Source organism: Drosophila montana, unplaced genomic scaffold (assembly GCF_035044405.1).
Source record: "Drosophila montana isolate Dmon_TW-CO22-7 unplaced genomic scaffold, ASM3504440v1 contig_1409_1, whole genome shotgun sequence".
Classification (NCBI taxonomy): domain Eukaryota; kingdom Metazoa; phylum Arthropoda; class Insecta; order Diptera; family Drosophilidae; genus Drosophila; species Drosophila montana.
The window spans coordinates 201,769-228,809 of record NW_026996361.1 but is presented as its reverse complement, the minus strand read 5'-3'; the positions used below and the strand labels follow the sequence as shown (position 1 = coordinate 228,809).

Here is a 27,041-nt window from a genome sequence, read left to right as displayed (position 1 = left end):
TATTTGCCACAAGTATTTTCCAATTCCTTCTGCTCTTCACAGGACTACAACAAAGACACATTAAATAACTGATATTGAATGAATAAGGAGGAAACCCTACCGAACTGCTCCCTATAAGAGCCGCCTCCGAGATGAGAAGCGCGATTAAAATTACGTACATTTATTGTAGCTCTCAATTTTCACCGTTTACGAACGAAGTCAACATACAACTAAAATGCGTGTAAAATAGGCTGCATCATATACACACAGTGCTCAGTATTTTATATATAGTATGTATTTATAATCTTAAAAAATTTGTTTGCATTCTTCAGAAATTTTAGGCGAGGTTATCAGCAAAATATTAAAAAATTATGCTTGTACTTAAATAATATATAAAGCGCCATACAAAGTATGAACTATATCAGAAGACTATAATACGCTTTTAAATTTTATTCCATTTAAACATTTCCTGAAATTAGATACAAGCAACGAAAAATAAAATCGAGTTCAACAAATATTTAACATTAAATTAACATTTAAGTTTCAATCAAAATTGAATGGCTCACATATAAAATATCGAGGCGATGTGCAGTTTTCATCATTCATACCGAATTTTTGATATATATACCAAATTTAAATGCAATGTTCTAACTCGAACTTAAAACTTTTGTTCGAGTACAGCAGCATTTTTCTTAATGTCTTCTCGCTGCTTCCCAAAGTCTTCCAGCTTGGCTTGAGTGTCTGCATTCTGTCTGTCTTCGTGGCTCCAGCACAGGTTTTACTATTTTAAAATAATATTTACCACAAGTATTCTCCTATTCCCTCGACTCTTCGCGAACTTTAACACATTTAATAGCTAATATTCAATAATTAAAGAGGAGAGCTCACCGTGCTGTTCCCTATAAAAGCTGGTGCTGAGATTAGAAGCGTGATTAAAATAATGAACATCATAATGGACAACAGAAGAATATTTTATATTCCGTATAATTTCCCACGGAAATAGGCATATTGGTTGTTTGCAAATGTATGAAAAGGTATGGTAGACCCGATGAAATATCTATTAAAATTTTTGTGTCTTCGTTTTTATGACCGCGTTCTTCTCAAGAACAACAACAACGTGTCATTAAGATCGAATGCGTCATGGTATCTTGAGCTGAGTACAAAGTATTTTGTATTCGGGCACTTCCGTTACTTGATATACTGTTAATGATTTGGTTATATAATATAGTCAACCGAAAGTTATGTACTGTTAGAATATATGAGCATGTAACGGTAAGTGTAAATTTAAATCAACATTTTGGCGGTTTTACAACTGTTGATGGAGCTAAATGCTTTTAGAGACCAATAGTAGAAGTCTTATCGATAGCAGTTCGTAGACACTTTCCGCGATATATCGATGCATATCGATAGTTTGGCATTCACTCGACGAGAACACGTATGTGCATATGTGCGTGCGCCAAAAAGGCAATGAAAAATTAAAGTTCTAGTTATGTTGCTTACCAGCAGCACAATTACAGCATTTGTTGCTTAACATACGTAAGTGCTGGCATATTGAATTCGATTAGAAAAGATAATGCACACAGATTTTACAGGTTATGTGTGGGTACCGCAGCGGCAACACGGCAACAAAACAAGCAACAGGAACACCGTTGCCCGGCACGTCGACGACGCGACTAAAACATAAATATAAATTACCAGCAACCATTCCAAACGCTCCAAAATGATGATGCAGATTGTCTGCCTACTGATTGGCCGCCTGCTGCTCATATGCGTCGCCGCCTACGAGCTGCTGCAACAGCTCTGGCTGCGACTGCATGCGCTCGCACGCAGGTCATATGACTACTGGCAATGTGATCAGCATGAGTTTCTTAGGCGTGCCAAGCACGAGCTGGAAAAGCTGCCGCAGCACCTAGTGCTAGTTATTGCCCCGGACGATTGTTACGTGGATGCGACGCTGCTTAAACTCATTTTCGGCTATGCACAAATTGTTGGCATACCCTATTTAAGTGTGTACGATACGCGTACGCCCCGGCATGGCTATGTGGAGCTATCGCGCTTCTGTCAGCTAAGCGAGAAGAGCGATAGGGGCTACCTCTGGCCGCCCAAACAACTAAAGGAACAAAGTCTACAGCTGAATGGCTGCAAAGCTGTCGCTGCAAATGGCACAGCCAATGGCTACGCCAGCAACGGCGCGCATTACGTCCAGCTGCAGGTGAGTTATCATTTAGGAACTGATAAGGGCTTATCATAAACTAGGGGAAGTAATGAATCCAATGCTGCTACTCAAGAGTATATGCTGCTCACTGTGTGGGCTTTCTTTTCAAGAAGTTAATTTAAAACCAGTTGTAAAATCTCTGTTGATTTGTCAACTAAATTGGATATTTACATCCTATAGCTTCCATAGAAGTAATCATAAGAATAATCTTATTAAGCTCAACAAAATCGAAAAGCTTTATCGTTAAGCTTCAATAGGTTCGTCCTCCGAGCTTGAGTTTTTGTCTGAACACATAGCTCAAGTTTGTTATGTCTGTATACAGGGAAGGGTATTCAATCTTCGGCACTCCGAAAATGTGTTTGTATTTATTTTTTGTTAATTTGGTATCTGTCGTTTCCATGGAAGCGCCAAATCAGTTTAATGTATTTCGGTTGATTAGAACCTATTATTATTTTTTGTTCTTATCACTAACAACTCGTTCCCTTACAGGTCTATCAAATCGGAAGCTCTGACGGGCATGCGCTTATAGCCGATGTCTGTCGCGAGCTGTACGAGAATCGCACAACAACCCAGGTGCAGGAGATGCTGAAGCAGCGCCAGTCGCTGACCGATGGCATTAATGGCATGTTAAACAAGCGGCTGGGTTTTGCGGTGCCAGAACCGGAACTGGGCATCGTTTTCTCCAGACAGACGTGCACATACGGCCTGCTACCGTGGCATGTGCGCTTCACCGAGTTTCACACGCATCGCAGCGGGCGTTACTTTGATGCTAAGACGTTTGCCAAGGTGCTCTATAAATATGCGCGCTGCGAGCAGCGTTGGGGCAAATAGATATTAAGTTAAACATGGTCCCTATGTTCTAAACTATTTAAATTAATTTAATATATATTTATATGTACGGTGTGTTAGATTAAGTTGGCGCTTGCAAACTGTAAAAAACTCCACTAGAGATTTAAGCGAAAAAGTGAAAAGAAAACTGCACACACAGTCACACCCTATACACACAAATTTGCGAGTGTTTGTTATTCATAAACGAAATTGTATTTGCAGAGATTTACACATGAAGCATGTTAATTTGAGTTTTGCATAAATATTTTATGTATTTTAATTGTAAGTTCGTTTACTTAGCTGCTAGTGTTAGGTTTTTATTGTATGTATTTTGTTTCCTGCTTGCGAACTTTGCGCTCTACTCCCGCTCGGGCTGGGCGTGTCGCTTAGACAATAGATTGAAATCGGTAACATATTGATTCTTCTCGATGTTATGCGGCCCGGAACTGCTGGGCATGCGTTCGTGTATCAATTGAAACGAGTTGCGCAAGTCCATCAATGAATCAGCCAGACCCTTCTTGATGTTGGCAAATTCACTGGACATTAGCGACAACTTGCCCAGCAGATAGTTGAGATTGTCGTCCATGTCAATCATGTGCTTTTTGGTCTCCTCCACTTTGCTGCTCAGGCCCATCATGGTGCTAAAGGTGCTGTTCACATAGCCATCGTGTCCCGCCTGCATCAGGCCCAGCATTTCCCTGCTCTGGCCAATCTCGCTGGTCATGATCTCGATGCGATGCCACACCTGTGTCAGCGCAGTGTCCAGCAGTCCGCTTATGTTGCGATTCGCCTCCTGCTGCGTGTTCACCACAGCATCGTCCAGTTCGTTAAAGCGCGTCTTTACCAAGCTGGTCAGCTCGGCCACTTGCTGGTCCAACAGCAGGCTTACCTTCTGCACGATCTGCAGCGTGCCAAACTCCACCTTGCGCTGCGTGTCCAGCACCACCTCAGAGTTGGTCATCATGATATTGTTAAATTTGCCCAGCGCATCGAAACCATCGTTCAACTTGCTGTGGCTGCCGTTTATCGCCTTGTATAACTTATTCAGCAGGGTTAACTCAACTGACAATTGCTGCAGGTCACCCTGTATGTTGGCCTCCGTCTGCTGCAGGTGCTCCGTGGTCTGGCGCAATGCTGCATGCAAAAAAAAATGTTTTGTAAGAAGAATTTCGAAGAATCTTAAAAGCTTTTCAACTATGTGAAGATGGATTCTAAGCAAACGTAGAACAGATATATGACAAGTTCAATTGAGAACCACATACTGATTAAGAATGTAACTAAAATAATTAATTTCCTTTGATCTATACATTTCTTGAAATAATATTTACAATTATAATATCTATAGGTTGTAGATTGATGTGAGTGCTACGGGAAAAATATAATCTAAAGGTGAGTGAGGGCAAAACAAGAACTGTTAAGAAGAGGAAGACAAGAATAATGAATGAATATACAAACTTTTTGTAATATGAATTGAAGTAAATAAGAAGATTGAGGTTATTCCATATCCATTCAGATAGAAAAGGGAAGCGGGAAATGTGGAATATTATAAGGAGTGAGTAGGTCGAAAATATATATAATAAATATTACCTAGAAATATTAGGATTAAGGAATATTGCAAATTATACAAAAAAAAAAATTTTAAATCAGGATAAGTTGTGGAAGCAAAAAGATAACGACTTTAAGATAAATGTAGATGCAATAAGAAAGATAGCTAACAATTCAAAGTATTTCTTAAAGAGAATGGGATATGAAATATTACTAACAATCCAAGGTATTTCTTAGGTCCTTTCAATATATCTGAAGATCTTTCTTTCAAACATATTGCTTGTATATGTGATATAACTAAATACTTTATTATTATTGCAATAGCTAAGCTCAAGAACTTTTTTACCCACCTGTTTGCTGGGCTGTCAGTGATTCGCTCTTGAGTGCCGCCAGAGCGTTGAGCGTCTCATTGTTCAGCTCCTGGATATAGGCTCGGTCCTTCTCGCTCAGACCCAACGGAGCAGGTGCCGCCGGAGCTGGAGCACTGCGCAGCTGCGCCACATCCGTGCTCAAGGCGCCCAGGCGTTCCATTAGCTGCAGCTCGAACTCATCTTTCTTGGGCGGAGCCGCGGTGGTGACTACGGCAGCAGCGGCGGCGGCGGCGGCGGCGGCTGCGTCGCTGTGCTGCTGCAGCTTGGCCTCGATCTGGGTTAGCAGCTCGTTGGCCTTGGGCATGCGCTCGAAGCCCTGTTGGGTCTGCTGGGCTGCCTGGGTGCTGCTGTCCAGCAGCTTGGTCACGCTGGCCGATAGCTGCTTCAGCTCGTCGAGCAGCTGCTTATTGATCTGCTGCTGCTCCTCGACAAATTTATTGGGCACTGCTGGCGCGGCAATTGCCTTGGGGCTGCCTGGCGGACTCTTGAAGCATTCGTTATTCTCCCGCATCCACTTGAACATGTGCTCGATGGCCTGACTGAACTTCTCCGTTTGGGCATTGTACTTCTCCTCTTGCTGCATTGCGGAGCATATTTGTAGCTAATCCGTAGAGGTTCGGCTGTTCTACTTACTGTGATCAGCATTGTCTCAATCTGACTGACGCGCTCGTCCAGTCGCCCAAAAATGCCATTGATCGGCTCCAGATTCTTCTGGCCCTTTTGCAGGGACTGCATCGCCTTCTTCAGCAGCTCGCCTAGTGCACGTTCCCGATGCTCGTGCCGCTCCAGCTTGTTGTCCAGCTGATTGTACGAGTATATAAGCGATTTTATAGTACCGCTTAGGTCTTCATTGCTATAATAATATACAAATAAAATAATAATATAATATGGGAATAATATGTAAATATTTCAGGATCAGCTTCAACTTTAATTTGGAATATGATTCGGGATTAAATAAAAATCATATTTATTTATTAATATATATATTCTACTATTTAATATATAAATGTTATTCTTACAGTATAGGCTTTATAGTTATTCAGAAATATCTTATGGTATTAAAAAAATACTTGCCATATCTAGAAAATATATATTCTCAGTTTCTATGCTTTTAAGTTCTAAGTTTCTAAGTTAATCTTCTTTAAAAAATATTTATATTTGAACTAAATATAGCCATATTTTTGTGTTACTTTTTTCTTTATAATTATAAATATTAAAAGACTTTTTTAGATTTGTTTTTCCCATTAAAGTTAAAATTTTGAAATAAATTGGCAACAAAATACGAAAGAGTTCCGAAGAGTTTTTCTTTTTGCTGTATTAAAAAAACTATGAGAAAACTGAAATATTTTCCAAATATATTTTAAATATTATTCCAATAATTTAAAAAATGTTTTTAAATACTAATTTTCTAAGTAAATCTTCTTTAAAAAATTTTGAAATAAATTGGCAACAAAATACGAAAGAGTTCCGAAGAGTTTTTCTTTTTGCTGTATTAAAAAAACTATGAGAAAACTGAAATATTTTCCAAATATATTTTAAATATTATTCCAATAATTTAAAAAATGTTTTTAAATACTAATTTTCTAAGTAAATCTTCTTTAAAAAATAATTATATTAAAAAAAAAAAATATATAGCCATATTTTCGTGTTACTTGTTTTTTAATTATTATAAATATACTTAATTATATAAACATTGTAATATATATATTATAAATACGAAAGAATTTTTCCTGTTCGCATACATTCAATTATGAGAAAACTTAAATATATTTTAAATATTATTCCGTTAACGTTTACGTTAATCTTAACTTTTGTTAATTACTTTGCTTTTAATCGGCAATTGTTCTCTTTATGCAAAGTACATTAATGCAGTCGTGTAGTTGAAGAACAAATTTCTTTCATCAATCATTAGGGGCGGGGCATGTGACTGAGGACCAATACCGCCCCCTTCTGGCATGGCAATCGACAGCCGTAAACGTTGATGGCCCGGGGCCTCGGACCGAGTGCAGTCATCATAAATGACTTGCTGAGATCGTGATCAATTCTCGTAAACATGCTCGCGCCCACCCTGCCAGCTAATATTCGACGACTCAGTCGAGCCGCCTCAGTCTCAGGGTCAGAAACCCTTTTAGATGCGATGCAGTGCGTGTGCGTGTGTTTGTGTGAAATGCATAGATGCTGATGGATATGCAGAGCAGCAAGCTCTAAGTGCCGGGCCATGCGCCCCGGCTAGGCAACATATGTATGCTGGCTGTGCAGTAAGTTTTCCCCCGCGGGCCGTGCCCGTTTCCATTACGGTTTCCACAGTTCGCGGGCCATTTGGATGAAGTGTGTGTGCATGCTCCGGGCCAAAAATAAACAAACAAACAGGCGGAACAGACAGACCAACATCTCTGTTTCTTTGAAGGCAATAGTCATTAGTTTTGGCAGCCGACTGGGGGCTAGCTGCTGGGATGAAGGCGTTGCCCTGTGGCAGCATATGGTGTAAAGTGGCCGCTGGGCGGAGAGCGGAGGGTGGAGGGTGGAGGGTCGATCCGGAATTAGGAACTGGGTGTTGCATGCGGGGGTCGTGGACATCCTGGCGCCGCACTTGATAACTTGCACATTTCGCATAGATACATATTTAGTGCATTATATTTCACAGCCAAGTGGAAAATCCAAAAACAAAGTGCGAAAGACTGTTGGACACATGTCAATCTGTTTTGGTTTTCTATTCATAAATATTGCTGACAGATGTGGATTTCGATTGAAACCGAAAATACAAATAGCTAAAGAGAAACACAATCTCGAACTGTTGAAATATTGGGTATTTCCCTAATATAACTCTCTGAAAACTTTTGCCTATTTCCCTAATATTTCTTACTTTTCATTATATAATTAAGGCTAAATATTACGGATATTAATTTTGGATATTCAAATTTTATTTAAATTTGATTGTTTTGATAATTTTATTATTATTACAATATAGCATGGAAGAGCTTGGTATTAGGCAAATACAATTTGTATAATGTTTTCATGAAATATATTATTTTGTGAATATTTATTTTCGAAGAACAAATATCTTTAATCCTTGGACGAATATCACTTGGTATTTAGTCAAAGAATAAATTATTGTTCTATGTTCTATAAAAAATGAATATGCATGAAACTGTTTTAGACATGTAATTAATATATACAGTATATATATATTATATATATTTTATATTTTATATCTATATATATATTTATATATATATTAAACAAATATTAAGCAACGAGAATTCTATAAATTGTGTAGTACAAAAAGTATGGACCAACAAATGTTGATAGTTTCACATTGAAATGAACTGCATATATATATCAATTATTATACCCTTGCAAGGGGTATTATAATTTCGTCATTAAATGTGTAACGCATAGAAGGCGACATCTTCGACCCCATAAAGTATATATGTATATATGTTCAAGATCAGTAGCAACAGCCTAGTTTATATAGCCATGTCCGTCTGTGCGTATTTTTATACATTAAGATAACTTGATTTATTAGTTCCATTATGATTCTTATGTATATGCGAGATATTATGAACATCGGACCACTGTATCATATAGTTGCTATAGAAAAGATCGATGGAATAGTAGCATCTTATAAGGCAAAATATTATGTTTTTAAAGAATTTCCACAAACTCAGCATTTTCGAGCTGCACTAGTCTTACTTAAGGGTATTAAGTCTTCGGTGTGCCGAAGATTTCCTTACTTTCTCGATTATAGTATACTTATTATTTTGGCATATCAATAATTTCCATAAAGAAGATCAATTCGCGATCGTGCCGATTGGAATATCTTTAAAGATTCTGTACTTACGTGACCGGCGATGCCTCGACATTGGTCTGCCACAGGCCCAGGCCCAGGCAAATTAGGGCTAGGAAAAGTAAAGCAATTGATGGATGCGTTGCTGCCGTTGCCATTTTGGTGCGTGTCTGCTGATCGCCAATTAGTCCAAATTAAGTTGAGCTGCGTGATCTGCGCTGTCGAATGAGGATATTGAATATTGAAATTGTAAATTGCAAATTGCAAATTGCAAATTGAAAATAAATTGCAATGGCGCCGCACAAATTTGTCGATTAATAATGAAATGCAAGTTGGCAAACGGTTTGTTTAAAATTGCATTGAAAATTGTTTATAACAAATACGGTAGCCATAAACATTGGCATATTTATGGCAACTGCAGTTTAAACAATCCGGTTCCCGCCGATGAAAGGCATTTTATAGAACAATGCAACGCCAATTAATTCCTTGTTGCGATGCCAATTTTCAGCTCATTGTTTTTCTGAATATCTGGAGCTCGGCATATAGGCAAATATAGAGCGCTATAAAATCGCCAACGGCAATAAAAAAAATGACGCAGATCTTCCATTCTGCGTGCGCCAGTTTTTGTTTTATTGCAATTCGTGGACTGGTTGCAAAATGCAGGGCGATAATTGGGTCAGAAATAAGCAAGGGAAATGCTTTTTAATGAGCACGAACTGGACATTGTAAGTAAAATGTGTTCAATTACTATTATTATTATTGTATATTTATTTTTTTTTTTTTTTAATTAATAACATGTGAATTAATAACATGTCCTTATCGCAGAATGGAATTGGGTTAAAGGTTGATAAATTGTGAATGCTAAGATAGAAGTATATTATAGAATCGAGTACACATGCACATGTGTTGGTCAAATGTTATTGAATTAAACATGAAAATTTACAAATACATGCATTATTCGAAACTCTTATAACTACACACTTGTATTAATCTTAAAGTAGAGATTATAGAGTAGCTAAGCAGCTCTCCTCGAACCTCAAACACTGACTTGCTTCCGAAACCGAATACTGCACTGCCGAGCACTGTAACTAGAAATAAGTACTATCACTTTTACTATTGATAGAGCAGACGACGTCCTCACTGCACGAGCAGCACACAATGAATGAGAACAAGATGCTGGCGCCTGGCACTTAACGTTCTGCCTGATAATGATGTTGCTCTGTGCTGATGCTGGTTAGAGAGAGGGACCGCGTGCAGATCGTGCTCAAATGTTTCTAATTAAATGTAATTAAAAGAGCAGAGAGACAGTGAAGAGCATCAAGTCAGTCGCATTTATAGCTTCCCGCATCCTCAGTCCAACTGCCGGCGTATTGTAAAAAGCGCAATTGAATCAAAATTCAATTTGTTCTAATACAAAACTATTCAATACACATTAATTATGGGGATAACTAATTAACTGCAACATTGATGCAGCGGCAAAATTCAAGCCAATCAAATTCTAATAAATATGCATTCAATATATTTATAAGCCAGCTGGCTTATAAAATGCATTTCTGTTTATTACATTTTAACGACAGTTTTATTGATATTTAAATTATTTTTGGCGCCATTTCCGTGTACGTTGTCTGCATTGCGAGTGAATGGCATTTATATCGATAACTCTTAACATTTGCGATTGTTTTTAGTGCAATTTGGCAAAACAGAAGAATGTTAAATTTTTTCACTACCAAGATAAATGCAGCAATAAATTGTCATAATATAAATAATTAAATATAACTAATTAAATTTCAACATTCGTTATTTGAACCGTATTAAATGAATTTTAGTTAAGCGGCAAAGTTTCCCTACCTTTCGATATTTAGAACTAAACGATAACTAAACTATCGGCTTTCGATTACTGCGGGATATCAGCTGTTGCCGGCGTTTGTTTATATTCCCAATCGCAACAATTTAGTTTTTCATATTGATAGAGTTGGAAAAATGCCAACAATAATTGCTTTGGATGTATCGCTATCGATGCTGCGTCCTGTGCCGGGGCGCAACGACCACACATACCAATCGCTGGCCCTCAAGGGCATTCAACTTCTGCTGGACAACTTGACGGCCGCTGGCAAGCTCGAGCACTTGGCTTTGGTATTGTACACCACAGTCTGTGAATTGAAAGTGGATTTTACACGGGACTACGATCAAATACGGCAGGCGATTAAGAAAATCGAGCCCGTGGACAAGGCCTGCCTGATGACCATGCTGAAAACCTCAGTCAGCCTAATGGCCACATGGGGCACACAGAATCTTCTACAGCTGGTGGTGTTTACGGACTGCGGTCCGGGCTTTGGCAGCACGTCGATTGCTGGCTTCCTGGAGGCGTATGCGGGCAAGGAGGCTGAGCCCGAATATGCGTGGCTTAAGACGCTGGCCACCTACAATCTGAATTTCATTTGCCTGGGCGTGCATTGCGATTTATATTTTACGCGTGGCCTGACACTGCATCAACAGTTGCTCGACGCAGCCTCGCTTAGGGGTCAGCTTTTCATGACGAAGCCAGTGAAGAGCGCCGAGCCCGGCGACGCCACATCTGGTGGCAGCCATAAAAGCGAACTGGGTCGCACTGCCCTGTTCGAGCTAATTGAGCGCCTGTGCGAGAGCAGCTTCAAATCCACAGAGGTGACGCTGAAGTGCGGCCGCTACTTTCGCATGGAAGGCCAGGTGCTGCTCTGGCCGCCACCGATGCCCTATGAGCAGGCCGCACTCTACGGCGGCGATCCCACAATACGTCACATTGATCAGCGCATTGATGTCTGCGGCTTCCTGGCGCTATCCGATATTGGCTCGCCGGCCACGCTAAGTCGCCACTGGGTGCTGGCCAAGGTGGAGCGTGAGAAACCGAGTCGTCGCTCTGGCGGTCTGGCAGCAGTTGCTAAGCCTCCCAAGCTAACGCTGGACACCAGCAATCCGCACTATGAGCTCGAGAAGCTGGAGCAAGATATACGCGACTTCTACATGAAGGACACCAAGGATGCCGAGGAAAGTGGCGACGATGCCGACGTAACTGTTGTTCTCAAGCACAGCTCCACGCCCCAAGCGGAGCAGCAAAAGGACAATCTGTGCGTGCTACTGCATGGCGCACTTAAGCTGGAGAACATGGCCGCGCTGGTGCTGCTGGGCGAGAAGTGGTATGGCTTTATGTATGCCTACACCGACGTCAAGAAGAAATCCAATTTTATGCTCAACATACTGCCGCCGGGCTCCAATGTTATACCCTGGCTGGGCGACCTGGAGTTCCTTGGCTTTCCCGAGGATTTGGCGCCTGGTGAAACAGCCAGTTTTCCAGTGCGCGCCGAGCGACGCTCATATTCACAAAGCAGCGTCGTCTGGATACGTCAGGCTAGCCTCCAGTCCGACGTCCAGAAAGTGCTGCGTCACGCAAAGAAAATGCCCGACAAGACGCAGCATTTCTACAAGGAACTCAATCGCATTCGACGCGCCGCTCTGGCCCTGGGCTTCGTGGAGCTGCTCGAGGCGTTGGCGCTGCTGCTCGAGAAGGAGACCGCACAGCTCACCTTGAATGGCGTCACCACCGAGTGCACGCTGCAGCTGCAACATGCGGCCACCGAGCTGCGCAAGACCTCGAACCGCGACATCAAGTCAACAATTGTGCCGCTCCAGAAGGCAAGCGCTGCCGATACCACAGCGGTTGCTACTCCAGCCCAAGGGGGTTATCTGTACTAGAATATATGTTACTTTTAATGCTTTTAATTATTGATTAAATTAGTTATCAAATGACATACATATAAAATGGCAAATGGTCGAAAGCGTTTGCATTTTTTCATGAAATCCGAATTGGAGTTGTAATCAGCTAGTAATTCTACATCTATTACGTTTTTAATTTATGTTCCCATTCCTTTCTTAAAATCTAATTTGAATGAAGTAACGGCCGTATAAACAGTTTGCCAAGTCGCTTTACAGCACTGTCGCGGCAGCACACTTATCGTTATCGACTTATCGAACATTGTTATTTATTTACGTTTTTTTTTCTGCAGCAGCAACAATGGGCAGCCCAGAATTACCAACAGATCCTGGAGAGGAGCATGATTTCCAAGCGCCAGCGATTGAGCATCCACATGTTGGAGAACAGAGCGATGACAGTGCCGAGTCGGATGCCTATGACGGTTACCAGCCGCTCGCAACAGACGCTGAGGAGGCGGGCGCAGTTATCAATGACATAGCCACAGCTGCAGAGTCGAATGGTCGGGAGGAAGCCGATGAGGACATCGATCTGATGACAGCTGAGGTGACACACGGCGATCCGAATATGCCACCAATCGAAAGCATCGATGCGGAAATTGAACGCCAAGTGTGGAACGAGCCACGGCCGCAGGAGCTGCAAATGGAGCTGGATAAAGCGCGCACGGAGCAGGTGAGTGTGTAGGCATTACCAGAAAACAAGATGCGGTGGCATAACAGTTGGTTCTCATAGATACTCAAGGCCATGTCGAAAATAACATTACCCAATGTGACGGTGCCCGACTGGGCCAAGGGTGTGCCCGAGGAGCGATGGAAGCATGAGCTGCTGGAGCGCATACAAACACGCAGAGCGGCGCCGGCAGCCGAGGGAGCTGCTGAACAGTTGGCCAAGCCGTCAGTTGATTAATACATGATACAATATACATGAATATAGGCTAAGCAAAAGGTATTTATTGTATTAGACCCTCAAAACGACACACTCCAATATATAAAATTTAAAAATAAATGCGTGCAACGCCAGATCTTAAAATACGGCAAGTAACGCCTGTCCCACCAAATTGACTTTGGTGAAGTTTTCGTCCTGCGGTGTATTTGTCAGCTCACGCAACTTATCCATCACATAATCAACGGAGACAACCTGGGCGATGGTCTCCTGGCCGCACTGCGTGGTTGTCAGATTACCTATGGCCTGCATTGAGCGATACCAGGCCTCCAAATCCTTGGCCCACTTGAGCAGTTCCACAATGCCCGAGGTGGTCACATGACACACATCTGGACGGGCCGCGCCCAGTGTTTGCGAAATGGTCAGGTTCAAATAAAACGTGGCAATCGCTAATTGCAAATTGGGGCTGCCCGCACGTATGCAGCTAACCAGCTCAATGATTTGCGGCAGTTGGGCTTCAATCTGCTTTCGTCCCACTGTGTGAGTCAAGGCGTTGGCCAGACAGCGACAAACCATTAGCTGATTGGCCGCCGTACCGTCCAGGTGTGGCAGCACGCTGTTCAAAAAGTTGTGGCTATTGTGCAGCAGAGAGAAAACGGCCTCGTGACGCACTGCTAGGCGCAGTATGTCGAGCACCGGGAAGAGCATGCCAGTCGGCCATTTGAGCAACATCATCAATGCCTCCAAGGCTGTCGGCTCCAGTTCCGGTGCCTTCTCCGTCAGCCGTATGACGGCGAGCAAGACTTCGTCGCCCACTTTACCCTCTGCGTTGGTTAGTTTATTGTTGAACTCCCTGAATAAAAGGCATAATTTTCATTTATAGTCTACAATTGGCTGGCATAGCTTACTTCATCTTCTCCAACACCTTGTTGGCATCGCATGTGTCGAAGGTGCGATAGGTGCTGACAGGAAAGTGCTTATCGCTGCCACGCACAAAATTTACATCGACGCTAGACTGTGTAATGCTGTTGGCCGTGGAGTAGCTGGAGGCGCCAGTAAAGGGATCCATATTGCCGGTGCCCCGGACGCTGTTGTTGCTGGAGCCGGGCACATAGCGTGAGCCGCCAGTGAAAGGATCCTGATACCCACTGCAACAGGAATTTAAATATCAAATAGATGAAATCCCAAATAAAATCTATACAGACGTTGTCGTTTGCGTCACCGCGGCGGGCGCATTTTCCGAGTTCTTCACAATGAAATTGGCCACTTGATCCAGATATGCCTGGGGCAGGTTATTGCGGTGTATGAACTGTTGAGCGGCTTTCCAGGGATCTTCGCCGTGATTGTACGGCAACTTGATGGGTGGCTCCGTATCAGATATATCTACATTGAACACATAATCGTACTCCTTGCCCTCATGCAGCTTCTTGCCGGAGTTGGCCTGTGTGCCGCCCGTGGCACCAGTCACATCGCCCACCAGACTCCATTTACCTAGCTCCCACACGTAACACTTGACCGAGCCATCCACGTGGCGCACCATTTTCGTTTGACCCTCGCGAGTGCCATTGGATAACAAAGCCTCCGGTCCGGCCAAGCTGGAAAAGTAGCATGCAATTAGAATAAACATGAAATGTTTGCTCGACAGGACTTACTCTGTCTTCTTTACACCGCCGATTTCCTCACTAAGCTGCGACTTGTGCGTAGCCACAGCTAAATCAAAGGCACGTCTGAGACTCTCGCCAGCCTGGCGAGTCGGTTCCTGGCTGAAAACGCGTACTACGCCATCACTGCAGCCGGTGACAATGTCGCCGTTTTGCAGACAAGCAACTGACCACACAGAAATGGCCGGATGCAGAATAGGGGCACCCAACTCGTCGCCTGTGATCACATTCCACATGCGCAGCGTGCTATCCTCGCCGCATGAGACGACAATGTGCTCGCCCAGCGCCTGATTGCGTGCCATAGCATATATATAGTTGGTATGGCCGCTCAGCTCGCGCACACACTCGCCGTCCTCGTTCCAGAAGCGCAGCACTGCATCGTTGCCGCAGGATAGCAGAGAATTGGCGGGCAGCGGAACGAGTCCACGCACGCAATCCGTGTGGCCCTTGAGCAGCCGCAGCTTTTCGCCCTGGGCATTCCAGTAGTAAATGCACTTGTCGGCGCCGCCCGTAACATACTTCTGCTGTGTGGCCATCGTTGCCACGGCCCAAACGGCGGCCTCGTGGCCCTGCAGCGTAATAAATGTGACATCGCCCGTTTCACTGATGGTCCACACGCGCGCTGTTTTGTCCCAGCTGCCGCTGATGAGACTGCGCGACTTGAGGCCTGCGGCCAGAGTGCAGACAGTCGATTCGTGACCTTTAAGCGTGATTAGTGGCACAAAGCCCTCTTGTCCGTAGATGCAAATGGTCGCATCGTTGCTGGCAGTGCAGATCCACTGCTCCGACTCCAGATAATAGATGTAGGATATGAAGTTTTTGTGGTCCTGCAGCGTGACGCTCTCAATGTACTCATTGCTTAAATATAAAAACAATACAAAGCACAATTAAACCGGCATACAGAAAGATATTTTCTAGTCTTGGTACGCACCCCATTGGCTTCCAGAGTTTTGTGCTTTTGTCGCGTGAGCCGGACAAAATTAATTGGCCGCCGCCTGGTGCGTTGCCTCCAGCAGCCACTGCGCGCACATCCAAGCTGTGGCCTAGTAACTCGCAGCCAATCTTGTAATTATCCAGCGTCGGCTCCATTTTGCAGTCCCTGACTTTGCTAATTTTCGTCGGCTTTTTTGGCGAATAGTATTTCTAGTAGAGGTGGCAGTAACTGAATATCGATAACATTTCACATTGCTAAACACTCAAATTATCGTTTAAGCATAGTAAGCAAAGCAGAGACAACAGCCAAGGAAATGTACGAATTTTTAATTGTTATTAAATTGATTTGATTTCACTTTTATGCGTAACAAATTAACACCTTGTTTAGTTCCTTAGTGTTAGTTTATTTATTTATTAAAAGAGAAAAGCCCTTATTTAACATCAGGTACTGTCTTCTTCTGTTCTAATTGATTTGTTATTGCCTGTTGATCAGCATACTGTGCCTTTTACACTTACGTCCTCTTTTTAAATAAGCCACAGTTTTACGTGCGCTAATTACGCTTGTAAACATAAAAACAAAAAGCGAATTTTAAAGTTTTAATACGAACGATTGTTAGACATGCAAGCAGCAGGCGCAGGTATTCGTGTGCCTTTGAAGCTCTTCGCTTTGCTGCCGCGGCTTTTGCCAGCCAGCCGCAACTTTGCCGATGCCGCAACAGCCTCAACAGAGGAGCCGGAAAAACAGTCCGCTCCTCCGACTCCGCCGTCAGCGAAATGTTCCATGAAGATGAGAGGCTGGCAGCTGCACTGCTACGGCGGCATTGAAGAGCTGCAGCTGTCCGACAAACTCAAGTGGCCGCAAATCCGCAGCTCCGACGAGTGCTTGGTGCGGGTGCGCACCACGGCGGTGAATCCCATCGATATTGCCATGTTGGGCGGCTACGGATCCACGCTGCTAAACCAATTGCGTTGTCAGGCCAACGATGACATTGAATTCCCCTTGACGCTGGGCCGTGAATTCTGCGGCGAACTGGTCCAGAAGGGCATGGGCGTCTGCGACAAGCAGCTGCCGCTGGGCACACGAGTGTGGGGCGTGGTGCCCATACCAAATCCCAATGGCGCACATGCTGAGTACGTTGTGGTGCCCTCGTCTTGTGTAAGTCCCGACTGCAGTTATGACCAACTGAATTTTATTATGTATTGCATTTCTTAGCTAGCGCCGGCACCAAAGGATCTGGACGACGGCGAGGCGACCAGTGTGCTCTATGCGGGTCTGACCGCCTGGTCGGGCTTGTACCTAACTGGCGGCTTGGGCGGTCCATGCGGCGCCACCACGTCCGAGGGCGGTGGTGCAAATAAACGAGTTCTGGTCCTCGGCGGATCGGGCAGTGTCGGCTCATTGGCCATACAGATATTGAAATCGCAGCGTGCCCAAGTGCTCGCCACCTGCAGCGAGGATGCTGTGGAAATGGTGCGCTGCCTGGCCGACTACGTGGTTGACTATACGAAGCCCGACGCCAACGAGCAGCTGTGCACCTATGCGCCCTACGACATTGTCCTAGATTGCGCCGGGCAGGGCGGACAGCATGCCTCCGACTTGCCGTACGACTTTCGACAGTATATAACATTCAACTCGCCGCTGCTGGCAAATATTGACAAAAGTGGCCTATGCCTGGGTTCGCTGCAGAACTTCTCCGACTTGGTGCAGACAAATGTGCGCGCTGTCACCCAGCGCGGGGGATTGGTCAAGTGGGGCTATTTCTTTCCAGCGGCGCATGGCATTGAGTTCCTGCAGCGTCTGGTCGAGCGCCGAAAGGTTAGTTCAAGGGTATTACTAGCTAAATCATCGTCTAATAATCTTTATATTCCTAGTTAATACCGCTTATTGACAGCAGCTTTGACTTCAAGGACCTGCCAAAGGCTTTTGAGCGCTTAAAGTGCGGCCATATGCGTGGTAAAATTGTGGTTAAGATTTGAGACTAAATACTATTCTTGTTACGGGTGATATTTAACTTGTTTAATAATAAAAAAGTTGTCTGAAAAAAGCATCTAAATATTTCATTTTGATGTTTTGAATTATCGTTGCTCAACAGTTTCGCAACAGTTTGCACTTAAAGCTATCGATAGATAAGCAATCGACCGTCGGGTAGTTTATCGGCCGGCCTACACAGCCTATTGGCTAGTTTTGTAGTTTCCTGCATAAAGTACTTAAAAATGTAAATTAAACTATTCATAAGTGGATAAATAAGTTAAAATATCTAAAATCTAGTAGCATGCTATAATTATAGCATTGTGACCGTGTTTTAAAATCAGCAAACATTGGTAAAAGACCAAAAGTTATTATTTATTTTCATTTGTACGCTGTGTTTTTGTTTGTTACTCCACGTTGTCGCGTTTGTGCCGGTTAGAAATGTTAAGTCGTCAATACTCTTGGTCAAACGGAAATACCAGTAAACAATAAACTAAACCAAAATTGTGCATGTTTTTTAACAATTATAAATTATAAATAAACCAATACATATGCACCGCCGGCAAAAACAGAGAACGCGCGTTTATTGAGCAAGCTACGAGAGCGCCAAGAGAGCGCACAGCAGTCAGGAATAGAGTTGTCAGCTGTTGATAGCGGTTCGTTGGTACCATTAAAAAAAATGCAAAATACAACATTGTCGATTCTCTTTTGTTGCTTAATTAGTGATGACAATTATTTTTTCAAGTTTCACACTAACTTGCTAAATTTTAAATAGTTATTTTTAAATAATAAGAAAAATAATTTCTGACCTTATAATGTACCAAAGTACTAACAAGGCGCACACTCGCCCGCCCATCGAAAGTACGGAACTCTGGCAATGAAACGGCAGCACATGTGCCTGTCAACACAGCTCGGCAGCTTGCTCTGCCAAAATCCGAAGGCATAGAAAGCCTGAGAGAGCAAAGGAGAGAAACAATAACACAAATGTTGTGAAACATGCTTATCAACATGCGCAAAGAAGGGCAACATGTGCCCCAACATTATTAGCCATTGTGTTTGTTGGACTTGTCTGTATGTTCCTAAACATATTTTGTTGACAACAAGGAGGGTCGCCCAATTCGGCAAATCTGCTTCTCTCGCTTGCGTAGCAGCATGTGTCTCAACATGTATCTGCTGTAGCATGTGTGCTGCACTCGGTGCCGTTGTACTTTGCAATCGAAACTCCGGCTGAGTTGTTGTTACGTCGTCGAGAGAGTCGCGTGTTCATGTGTCGCGTTCGCGTTCTGATGTCTGTTGTTGCCACGGGCTTTGTCTGGTCGCAATGCAGCAGCAGCAGTTCTGACTGACTGACTGACAACAGATAAACAAATCGGTGCCGCGAACTGTGTCTGAAAAGTGCGTGTCATTTATACGGTAAATGGTAGTCCCGTTAATCAATTGCTTGAGTTAAAGCGGCATGTTGTTTCTTTTGTGTATGCGTGTGTCTGTGTGTGTGTGCGTGTGTGTTTGTTTGTGTGTTGCTAAACAATAATAATAAAGCAATCAATTGGCACACGAGCTTCCATAAATTATCTTAAATTCAAATTGACCAAAAAAAATAAATAAATGCATAATACATTACATTAAAGAAGGCGAAAAAAATTAAAGCAGAGACCGCAGAACACAAAAGCGGCACAAACAAAAAATGGAAACATTTTTGGATAACTTTTCCAGATATTTTTCATTGATTTTTCTACTGGCGCGCCACACACACCTCCTGCTGCCACCACATATATAGAGAGAGAGCGGGAGCAAGAGAGAGAAACAAAGAAGGGGAAAGAGAGAGAGAGCGAGAGAGCGTTGCCATGCCGCCTGGTGTTTTGTGCACAGTTTGGCATTGGAACACAATGTGGTACTATGTGTGTGTGTGTGTGCGTGTGTGTGTGTGCGGATTATCCTTTTTTATATATTTTGTTTATTTTCAAGTGCCTGTTTCCATTTTGTTGCGCACATTTTGTGTTGTCCATTCGTTTCGCTGCATTCCATTCTCGCGGCGTTTCAACACAATAAGCATGTGTGTGTTTGTTAGTGTGTGTGAGTGCTGGCAGCTGCCCTATGTAAATTTCTCTCTCGGTGCTTGCTCTTGCTGCCGTTTTACCCCCCTCGGTGGCAGTGTCTCATGTTTTGAACTCTGCTTTGCTATACCATTCGCATCGTAGCTGGCGCCGCTGTTGACGCTGGCGCCGCGCGCTCTCTCTCTTTCTCTCTCTCACTCTTGTTCTCTTTCTTCGCACATCTTCCGCCTGGCTCTGGCTGCAGTCGTTGTCCTTTGGCCGTGCATTGCGCGTTGCCAACCAATTTGCCGTGTGTGTTGTCATTGTCATAATAAGAAAATTCCTGCTGTGCCTGCGGTCTCTGCAATTGTTTATGCGTCATTTAATCGAAAATATGAAATATCTTATATCATTTTTCCAGTGTCCTGCGGCCACGAAGGCTAATTAAAAACGGAGCTATCAACAACAACAATACAAATTTCAATGGAACAAATCATCATGAGGCTTTTGAATTGACACAAGTGTTGCATACTTTTCGCGTCGCGTGTTAGTTATTTATATTTCGGTTCGTCTACCCTGCGCGTATCCTAACCGTTAATCAATCTATCTCCACCTATCTCTATCCGTGTGTGTGTTCGTGTGTGCTTGTGTATATTTTATACTGCTCTGTACATATGTACAATATTTGTCGTCATCATCATCATCATCGTTGTTGTTGTTGTTGTTATTTACTCGGCATTCGTATAAAGTAAAAATATAAATAATTTGTGTTCTTCGGTGTTGTCTCGTGTAAGTGTCTATAATTTGTTTAACTACGACAAGCGATCGGCAAGAAGCAAGACCAAAAGCAAACGCAAAAGCAATCATAACATTTATCGATATACAATTTCGATATGGCAAATGATCAATTCTGTGCGCAACGATTCGAATGTCAACTCTCTAAGCAATCGTATAGCCAACAACAGCAACAACAACAAGAGAAGCAACACCTGCAACAGGCCCAACAACAAGAAGAAGAGAAAGCTAGTAACGCCTAGCAGCTGAAAATTCTCCATTGACGATTCCCTTTCAATACCCAATTGGGAATTTCATTTGATTAAAAAGTTCACACCATTGTTGGACACTCAAAAAGGTAAGTCCCCAATTTGGTTACATTGTTTTAATAATGAATAATAGCTATATTATGAACTTTAGTTTCATCTTGATCATATGGAAAAGTATAATATTTGATTTAAATTGAATATAATTGAAAATAATGAATTGTCTAGATTTTCAAGAAAAGAGAATACAATGATAATTCTCTCGGGCTAACACTCACGATTATAGTTTTTCGTCCTGCTAGACGATCTCCAATGAAATTTGACCCTGTAAGGGCAGCCGACTATTAGTAGTGTTCATACTCAAAAGGAAAAGCTTTGAGTGTTCGATAACAATATATCGGTAAAAATATATCGATAACATTAATATCAGTACTACTCCAAATATACTTTGCCATTAACTTAATTCTACTTACTTTTTGAGTTTAATAATCAAAATTGTTTGTATACATTACATTTCATTACATTACATTACATTTCATTACAGTAGGTTTGTTAAATTAAATAAATTATGTTTATGTTAAAATATTTTTTTCTTACTGAAAAAAAGAATTTCTAGAGGAATGCGCTTAAAAAAAAAATGGTCCAGCTTTTATAAACATACTGATGATTTTTCTGTGTATGATGAACCCTTTGTTGTTTAATCTCAATTTTTTCCTTGTATATTTCTGCTTAAACATTTATTGTTCTGGTAGCTAATAAACCAATTGAATTATTGCTACAACAGAAATACATATGTGCATTGATAAAAAACATAGATACAAATGACATGACAATCATTTTCCGTTTTCTTTAAACATTATGACCGGCTTAAGTGCATTAAAAGATAAAAATCATCAAAAAAATGTTTGTCAAGAACTTAATTCTTATGGCCATCTAAAATGAATACATTACATTTCATTACATTACATTACATTTCATTACAGTAGGTTTGTTAAATTAAATAAATTATGTTTATGTTAAAATATTTTTTTCTTACTGAAAAAAAGAATTTCTAGAGGAATGCGCTTAAAAAAAATGGTCCAGCTTTTATAAACATACTGACGATTTTTCTGTGTAAGATGAACCCTTTGTTGTTAAATCTCAATTTTTTCCTTGTATATTTCTGCTTAAACATTTATTGTTCTGGTAGCTAATAAACCATTTGAATTATTGCTACAACAGAAATACATATGTGCATTGATAAAAACATAGATACAAAGGACATGACAATCATTTCCCGTTTTCTTTAAACATTATGACCGGCTTAAGTGCATTAAAAGATAAAAATCATCAAAAAAATGTTTGTCAAGATACTTATTTGTTATGGACATCTAAAATGCATTTGCATAGAGAAGCGCTCAACTGTGAAAGCAGTTAACTAATTAAGACATAAAGACAATCAAAATGAAATGCGTAAAAGATAAGAAACCGAAAGCAGCCAGAAAGGCATCAGGTCGTTCAATCTGATGATTGGAATCGATGGGATGAGTTACACTGCCGATAAAAAAAATATGCTTAATTCATGTTGTTTTCGTCTGTCAGCGCCTACTCACACACACACACGCACACATAGACCTATGAACAGCAAAAGATACAGATACGAAGTTCAACTCTCAGAACGGCGACTGGAACTGTGTGCGGTTTTCAGTTTTATCTGCATCTTTTAATGACTTCGCAGGCGGCGTTTCCTTTTGTTTGTGTCCGAAATGTGCGGGCAGCATGTTTTGTTTTTGTTTACATTTCAAATGGGAAACGTTCTGCCCGATACCAGATGTGTGTCCACAAGATACGACTCGCTCGTTCCTGCTGTTGTTGTCCACGTTGTTGTCGATGTCTGCAAAATGCATTTTGCTATTTTGGTTAACTACTTGGCCCTGGGCACAACGTCCGCCCGAGGAGCACTCTAATGAGGCAAATGCCGTCGTGCGTATCATGTGACACTAGGCAAATATCGGGACGACATCCAGAGCCATTATCCAACATACTCTGCTCCCTATCTCTTGAGCTATCTTTATCTGTATTGCCATCTCGTATCAGCGCGTGTGTTCTGTTCTTTCTTTTTTTTGTTTTTTTTGGTAGGAACACAACGTGCCGCAAATAAAGATTGCCTGTCCCCATGCTCTCTGTGTTGTACAACGCATTAGCGTTTGACAAAAAGAAGAAAAAAAATAGAAGCCAAAGCAAAGCAGGAGACACAATCAGTAGGACGTCAGCAACACAAAACGTCACGTCCAGCGTCACATTCGACATTCCAATATCCTGAATATATATATCTCTGCCTGCACAGTGGACACACGCAAGCGCACATACACACACACACACAAGCGTCTCGCACTTTGTCCAATTAATGAGGCTCCGCTGTAAAAATGCACTTAAGTATGTTTACAGATGATTAGGAACAATTCACTCAACTTGAATCCAGCTAGCATTATGTCAATGTCATTTGAAGTACTCGGTAGTTTTTTATTTAAGCTACTTTTTCTTTCTGTTAGCCAGCGAATACTTTAATATTTATGCATGAAATGGGTTAGAGCATGAGCTCTACAAACTTCTAACTAATTAAACCCTCAAGCTATTGATAATGGGTAGAGTATATGCAGTTAAAACTCTCTTGGGCGGACAGCCAACGTCGGACAAAATTTGTCCGCTCAAGAGGAGCATTCGTGTTAATGGAGGTCGTGTGATTTATAAATTGTATATTAGATTAAGATGGTTGGATATAAAATGTACGGTTAAGAAGGGCCGCAAAAATGTCCACACAGATCGGACACCGAAGTTAACCTCAAAACCGTTTTCCATACTGTGGTGCTGAGGGAAGAAGAAGCCAAGCCTCTGTCAGCCAATGGAATGTTGTTTCTTATATTGATTTCTTCGACACATAATTGAATGTTGTTTTGATCATTGCCCAATGCAACTCAATGTGCATTGTGTTATGCCGAGTCTTTGCCAAACGTAGAAACAGTAAGGCCAGCAAATGTTGTCTCCTGCGAGGCTCCTGCTTATCCGCCTACGGCTCCTGCCGCGTCTGCGTCTGGGCTGCCTATGGCCAAGTGCAAGAATCTAAGCTATGTATCTAAGTATAACCAAAGAAGCCCGTATGTTTTGTATTATGTTACACAAATATTTAAGCTGCCTTAAGTAGATACAGCGAAACGCGTTTAAGATATACAAATAGAAGAAACGGCAACAGACGCAAAGAATGAAAAGCGAGGAAAAGCGCTGCAACAGCAACAACAGCAACAACAACAACTGAATGAAAAGTTACATTAAACTTGCGCCTTGCTCTCGTTTGTGTCTGTGTGTGCGGGTGCCCAGTAGGAGGCAAAAGTCGTGAAAGAAGTTATCACTACTCAAGATATATGCATACAGATACATATACATATACATGCATGTATGTATGTATGTATGTAATATATATGTGTGTGAGCACATGCCTTGGCTGGCTTTTGCCCGGGACTCGAACGGGTCTTAGTTTTTATGTGCTATTTGTATAAGTTGTCTGGCGATGCTCTGTTTTTCTATTGATACGCATATCGTTTGCCATTTGCCAGCTACACCCCGCTGCTCTACACCCCCCTCCCTGTTAGCCCCCATCTTTGAGTCGACACAATTCACTTCAATTCAATTTCTACGATTTCATCTTGGCAAAAAGTCGTTGGGCAAACGTTTGTTAGCCACTTGGTTGCAGCCTTTTGGACCAGCCTAGTCGGCAGAAGGGGGTCAAAACGACAGAAAAGTTGAAAACAACTAAAAGAGTGCTCCAGTACTCGAGTATGCCCGACTAGGCGATGCCCTGTAACCAGGTCCTATACGGCTTACACGGCCTGCCTTTCATTCCTTTGCTTCTTACTTTGAATAATTTAATTATAGATTTTCTAAGCATAAAGATTGCATAGAAATGTACACAAACTCAAGGCATACCTTCAAAATGATATTTTGCATATATTAAAGATATCACATTAGAAGGGGAACGAAAACATGCCAAATTTGTTTCGTCCTGATAAAGACTTTATATACTTTATTGTGACTTTGACCCGCTTTATGCAGGGTATTGAAAATAGAAAAATAGTCAACTTGCAGCCATGAGATACATTTGCCTTAGTCGATTTCTATGCATGCTTATGCCTTATAAATTTCAATAAATTCATGAATTATTTTGCATGCTATTAGAAGCTATACCGATTTGGGCCTGACTGGGCATCTACACACTCATTGCTGTTGCCGTTGTTATTATAATCCCCACTAATACGCAGCACAGTTATGCTGGACTAAATTTATAGGCAGCAGCAGCAGCAGCAGAGCAGCAACAGAAAAGAATCGATTGGTTTTTGTCCGTGTGCCTCTCGTGGGCGTTTTTAATCAAGATACACGAGCCTTGACTGCCACTGACTGTCCCTCTCCACTCTAAAATATTATTGTTATTTGTTTATGCAGTTCTGCAGTCGGCACAGATAAGTTGTACGTTCGACTACGGGCTGCACGAATTTCTCGTAGGTAGTTTGCTGAATTTATGTGCACTAAACATTTTTATTTCAATTACCGAAATGGGTGTGTTCATTGGCATTGTTGCCCAACAGAAGGCTGAGCATCTTCTAAGGCCCAGCATAAAAAATTGACTTGCAATTCCAGAATTAATTTCGATTGGATTTAGTCACTTGGTTATTTATAGCATTGCATCTATATCTAAGATGTTGTGCTTAGTTATTTGTTTTTGTTTCATTGTGTTGGATCATCAGGCAGATCTGAGCCGAGTCTTAAATATTTAATGAAAGGAATAAGAAAGTGGCCGCTCTAGAAGAATAAAACATGAATTTAGTTACTTAGCTTATTGTTAATTATGGATTTGACTTAAAAACGTACTTAATAAATTCTGGCAACACTGCGCTTGTTTAACATGCAAATTTCGGTTATCGTGAGCAATAAGAAAATACGTTGTTAAAAATATTTTTGATTTATTCGTGGCGTGAAGAAAGTTTGCCTTCAATTTAGCTACCAATTGTCGCTAAGACAGTTGCCACCTTTTGTGTATTTTCTAAAGTGTGGCAACTCTCTTCATTGACTCTTGCAAAGCACATTGGATCGCATTGCCATTAACTAAGCTAATAGAGTACATCTTATATTTCATTAAGCTTCCCAATAGTCGCCAGGCTGTTGCCACCTTTCGTGTATTTTCTAAAGTGTGGCAACTCTTTTCATTAATTGTCTTGCAAACCACATTGAATCGCATAGTCAATAGCTATATTTATGGATTATGTGTTACTTGTCATTTATTTTCATGATAGGGTGTTGCCACCTTTTGTGTATTTTCTGATATGTGGCAACTCTCTCTCTCTATCTCTACCTTAATTTCTATTAATCGAATAAATTCAAAATATATTTTTGATATATGTTAATGCTTATATTGTTCATATCGCACCGATCTAAGCAATAGGAAATCCAGATATTGGTAAAATTAACCAAAAGGTTCTCCTCAACATTTCTCCTGAAGCCGCAATCCGTCGACATGTGTGGCAGTCGCCGGCGCCTTCATTAGTTTAATTATAATCATTTTTACTTGTCAGCGCAACGAAATGCCAAAAATAAACAACAACACAGTGCTGGCAGCACAGGTAAAGGCAAAATGGCCATTGGACAGGCGATAGGTATACAAAAGACAAAAAAATATATGTATGTGTGCGGCACATTCGGTGTTGACCAAATTAAGTTGCAAGTGGCTGACTGCCCAAAAATGATTGATTTAATGAGGCTATCATTGACACTTTGCACGGCCACGCCCAGCCAGATTAGGCAACGGGTCTGGCCGAGGCGAAATTAAAGGCGAGACCTTGAGTTACGGGGTTTTGTGCAGGGTGCGTGCCTGGAATGTCTAAATAGGACATTCAGGAAATTATTTGGAAATGAATTTCACTTAAACAAATAAATATATTTACATTTAATTAACTAACCAGAATTTATACAAAAATAACCTTAATATATATATTCATTGCATAAATTATTAAAGGCAGCTCCCATTG

The 27,041-nt window shown here is 41.8% G+C and overlaps 7 protein-coding genes and 1 long non-coding RNA gene across 11 annotated transcripts in view; 5 read left to right on the top strand and 3 right to left on the bottom strand.

Annotated features, from left to right (window-relative positions):
* Positions 1–1,360: 1,360 nt before the first annotated feature.
* Tango14 (transport and golgi organization 14) lies at positions 1,361–3,302 on the top strand. The gene is made up of 3 exons (XM_064682856.1): positions 1,361–1,515; positions 1,572–2,191; positions 2,684–3,302. The coding sequence occupies exons 2-3, from the start codon at positions 1,700–1,702 to the stop codon at positions 3,023–3,025; spliced, it is 834 nt and encodes a 277-aa protein (XP_064538926.1). The 5' UTR covers positions 1,361–1,515; positions 1,572–1,699; the 3' UTR covers positions 3,026–3,302.
* LOC135428723 (uncharacterized) lies at positions 3,213–9,913 on the bottom strand. 4 transcript variants are annotated; one of them, XM_064682830.1, is made up of 5 exons: positions 9,774–9,913; positions 8,780–8,938; positions 5,572–5,791; positions 4,918–5,515; positions 3,213–4,156 (listed from the first exon to the last, which is right to left on the bottom strand). In XM_064682830.1, exons 2-5 carry the CDS (start codon positions 8,881–8,883, stop codon positions 3,381–3,383), a joined length of 1,698 nt encoding a protein of 565 aa, XP_064538900.1. In that variant the 5' UTR covers positions 8,884–8,938; positions 9,774–9,913; the 3' UTR covers positions 3,213–3,380. The 4 variants fall into 4 exon arrangements, with proteins under 4 accessions (XP_064538900.1, XP_064538893.1, XP_064538917.1 ...); XM_064682823.1 differs by having other exon boundaries at positions 8,780–8,943; positions 9,761–9,906; XM_064682847.1 differs by having other exon boundaries at positions 8,780–8,943; positions 9,774–9,901.
* A 714-nt stretch (positions 9,914–10,627) lies between these two features.
* On the top strand, positions 10,628–12,528 carry IntS14 (integrator complex subunit 14). The gene has a single exon (XM_064683405.1). It carries the CDS (start codon positions 10,706–10,708, stop codon positions 12,452–12,454), a length of 1,749 nt encoding a protein of 582 aa, XP_064539475.1. The 5' UTR covers positions 10,628–10,705; the 3' UTR covers positions 12,455–12,528.
* A 218-nt stretch (positions 12,529–12,746) lies between these two features.
* Positions 12,747–13,527, top strand: LOC135429409 (male-enhanced antigen 1). The gene is made up of 2 exons (XM_064683701.1): positions 12,747–13,142; positions 13,203–13,527. Exons 1-2 carry the CDS (start codon positions 12,774–12,776, stop codon positions 13,374–13,376), a joined length of 543 nt encoding a protein of 180 aa, XP_064539771.1. The 5' UTR covers positions 12,747–12,773; the 3' UTR covers positions 13,377–13,527.
* Plap (phospholipase A2 activator protein) lies at positions 13,401–16,168 on the bottom strand. The gene is made up of 5 exons (XM_064683677.1): positions 15,945–16,168; positions 15,005–15,871; positions 14,558–14,947; positions 14,261–14,500; positions 13,401–14,205 (listed from the first exon to the last, which is right to left on the bottom strand). Exons 1-5 carry the CDS (start codon positions 16,100–16,102, stop codon positions 13,494–13,496), a joined length of 2,367 nt encoding a protein of 788 aa, XP_064539747.1. The 5' UTR covers positions 16,103–16,168; the 3' UTR covers positions 13,401–13,493.
* Positions 16,169–16,459: 291 nt separating this feature from the next.
* LOC135429399 (reticulon-4-interacting protein 1 homolog, mitochondrial) lies at positions 16,460–18,000 on the top strand. Its single transcript, XM_064683691.1, has 3 exons — positions 16,460–17,102; positions 17,160–17,762; positions 17,819–18,000. Exons 1-3 carry the CDS (start codon positions 16,566–16,568, stop codon positions 17,921–17,923), a joined length of 1,245 nt encoding a protein of 414 aa, XP_064539761.1. The 5' UTR covers positions 16,460–16,565; the 3' UTR covers positions 17,924–18,000.
* A 127-nt stretch (positions 18,001–18,127) lies between these two features.
* Positions 18,128–27,041, top strand: part of Sema1a (semaphorin 1a) — a 189,483-nt gene continuing 180,569 nt past the window's right edge. Inside the window, exons 1-2 of the mRNA XM_064683665.1 lie at positions 18,128–18,268; positions 20,370–21,080. The gene's annotated coding sequence lies outside the window, so the exon portion shown is untranslated. The remainder of the gene's footprint in view (positions 18,269–20,369; positions 21,081–27,041) is intronic.
* On the bottom strand, positions 22,595–25,995 carry LOC135429380 (uncharacterized). The gene is made up of 3 exons (XR_010436411.1): positions 25,888–25,995; positions 25,568–25,818; positions 22,595–22,861 (listed from the first exon to the last, which is right to left on the bottom strand). It is a non-coding gene; the product is annotated as an uncharacterized LOC135429380 (long non-coding RNA).

Coding starts and splice junctions, on each gene's coding strand:
- Tango14 (XM_064682856.1), top strand. CDS start 1,700: ATGATGATGCAGATTGTCTGCCTACTGATTGGCCGCCTGCTGCTCATA. Junction 2,192..2,683: donor CGCATTACGTCCAGCTGCAG/GTGAGTTATCAT, acceptor GTTCCCTTACAG/GTCTATCAAATCGGAAGCTC.
- LOC135428723 (XM_064682830.1), bottom strand. CDS start 8,883: ATGGCAACGGCAGCAACGCATCCATCAATTGCTTTACTTTTCCTAGCC. Junction 5,516..5,571: donor TTGAGACAATGCTGATCACA/GTAAGTAGAACA, acceptor TCCGCAATGCAG/CAAGAGGAGAAGTACAATGC. Junction 4,157..4,917: donor ACTGACAGCCCAGCAAACAG/GTGGGTAAAAAA, acceptor TTTTGCATGCAG/CATTGCGCCAGACCACGGAG.
- IntS14 (XM_064683405.1), top strand. CDS start 10,706: ATGCCAACAATAATTGCTTTGGATGTATCGCTATCGATGCTGCGTCCT.
- LOC135429409 (XM_064683701.1), top strand. CDS start 12,774: ATGGGCAGCCCAGAATTACCAACAGATCCTGGAGAGGAGCATGATTTC. Junction 13,143..13,202: donor ATAAAGCGCGCACGGAGCAG/GTGAGTGTGTAG, acceptor TGGTTCTCATAG/ATACTCAAGGCCATGTCGAA.
- Plap (XM_064683677.1), bottom strand. CDS start 16,102: ATGGAGCCGACGCTGGATAATTACAAGATTGGCTGCGAGTTACTAGGC. Junction 15,872..15,944: donor AAACTCTGGAAGCCAATGGG/GTGCGTACCAAG, acceptor TTTATATTTAAG/CAATGAGTACATTGAGAGCG. Junction 14,501..14,557: donor GCGGTGACGCAAACGACAAC/GTCTGTATAGAT, acceptor TTCCTGTTGCAG/TGGGTATCAGGATCCTTTCA.
- LOC135429399 (XM_064683691.1), top strand. CDS start 16,566: ATGCAAGCAGCAGGCGCAGGTATTCGTGTGCCTTTGAAGCTCTTCGCT. Junction 17,103..17,159: donor TTGTGGTGCCCTCGTCTTGT/GTAAGTCCCGAC, acceptor TGCATTTCTTAG/CTAGCGCCGGCACCAAAGGA. Junction 17,763..17,818: donor GTCTGGTCGAGCGCCGAAAG/GTTAGTTCAAGG, acceptor TTATATTCCTAG/TTAATACCGCTTATTGACAG.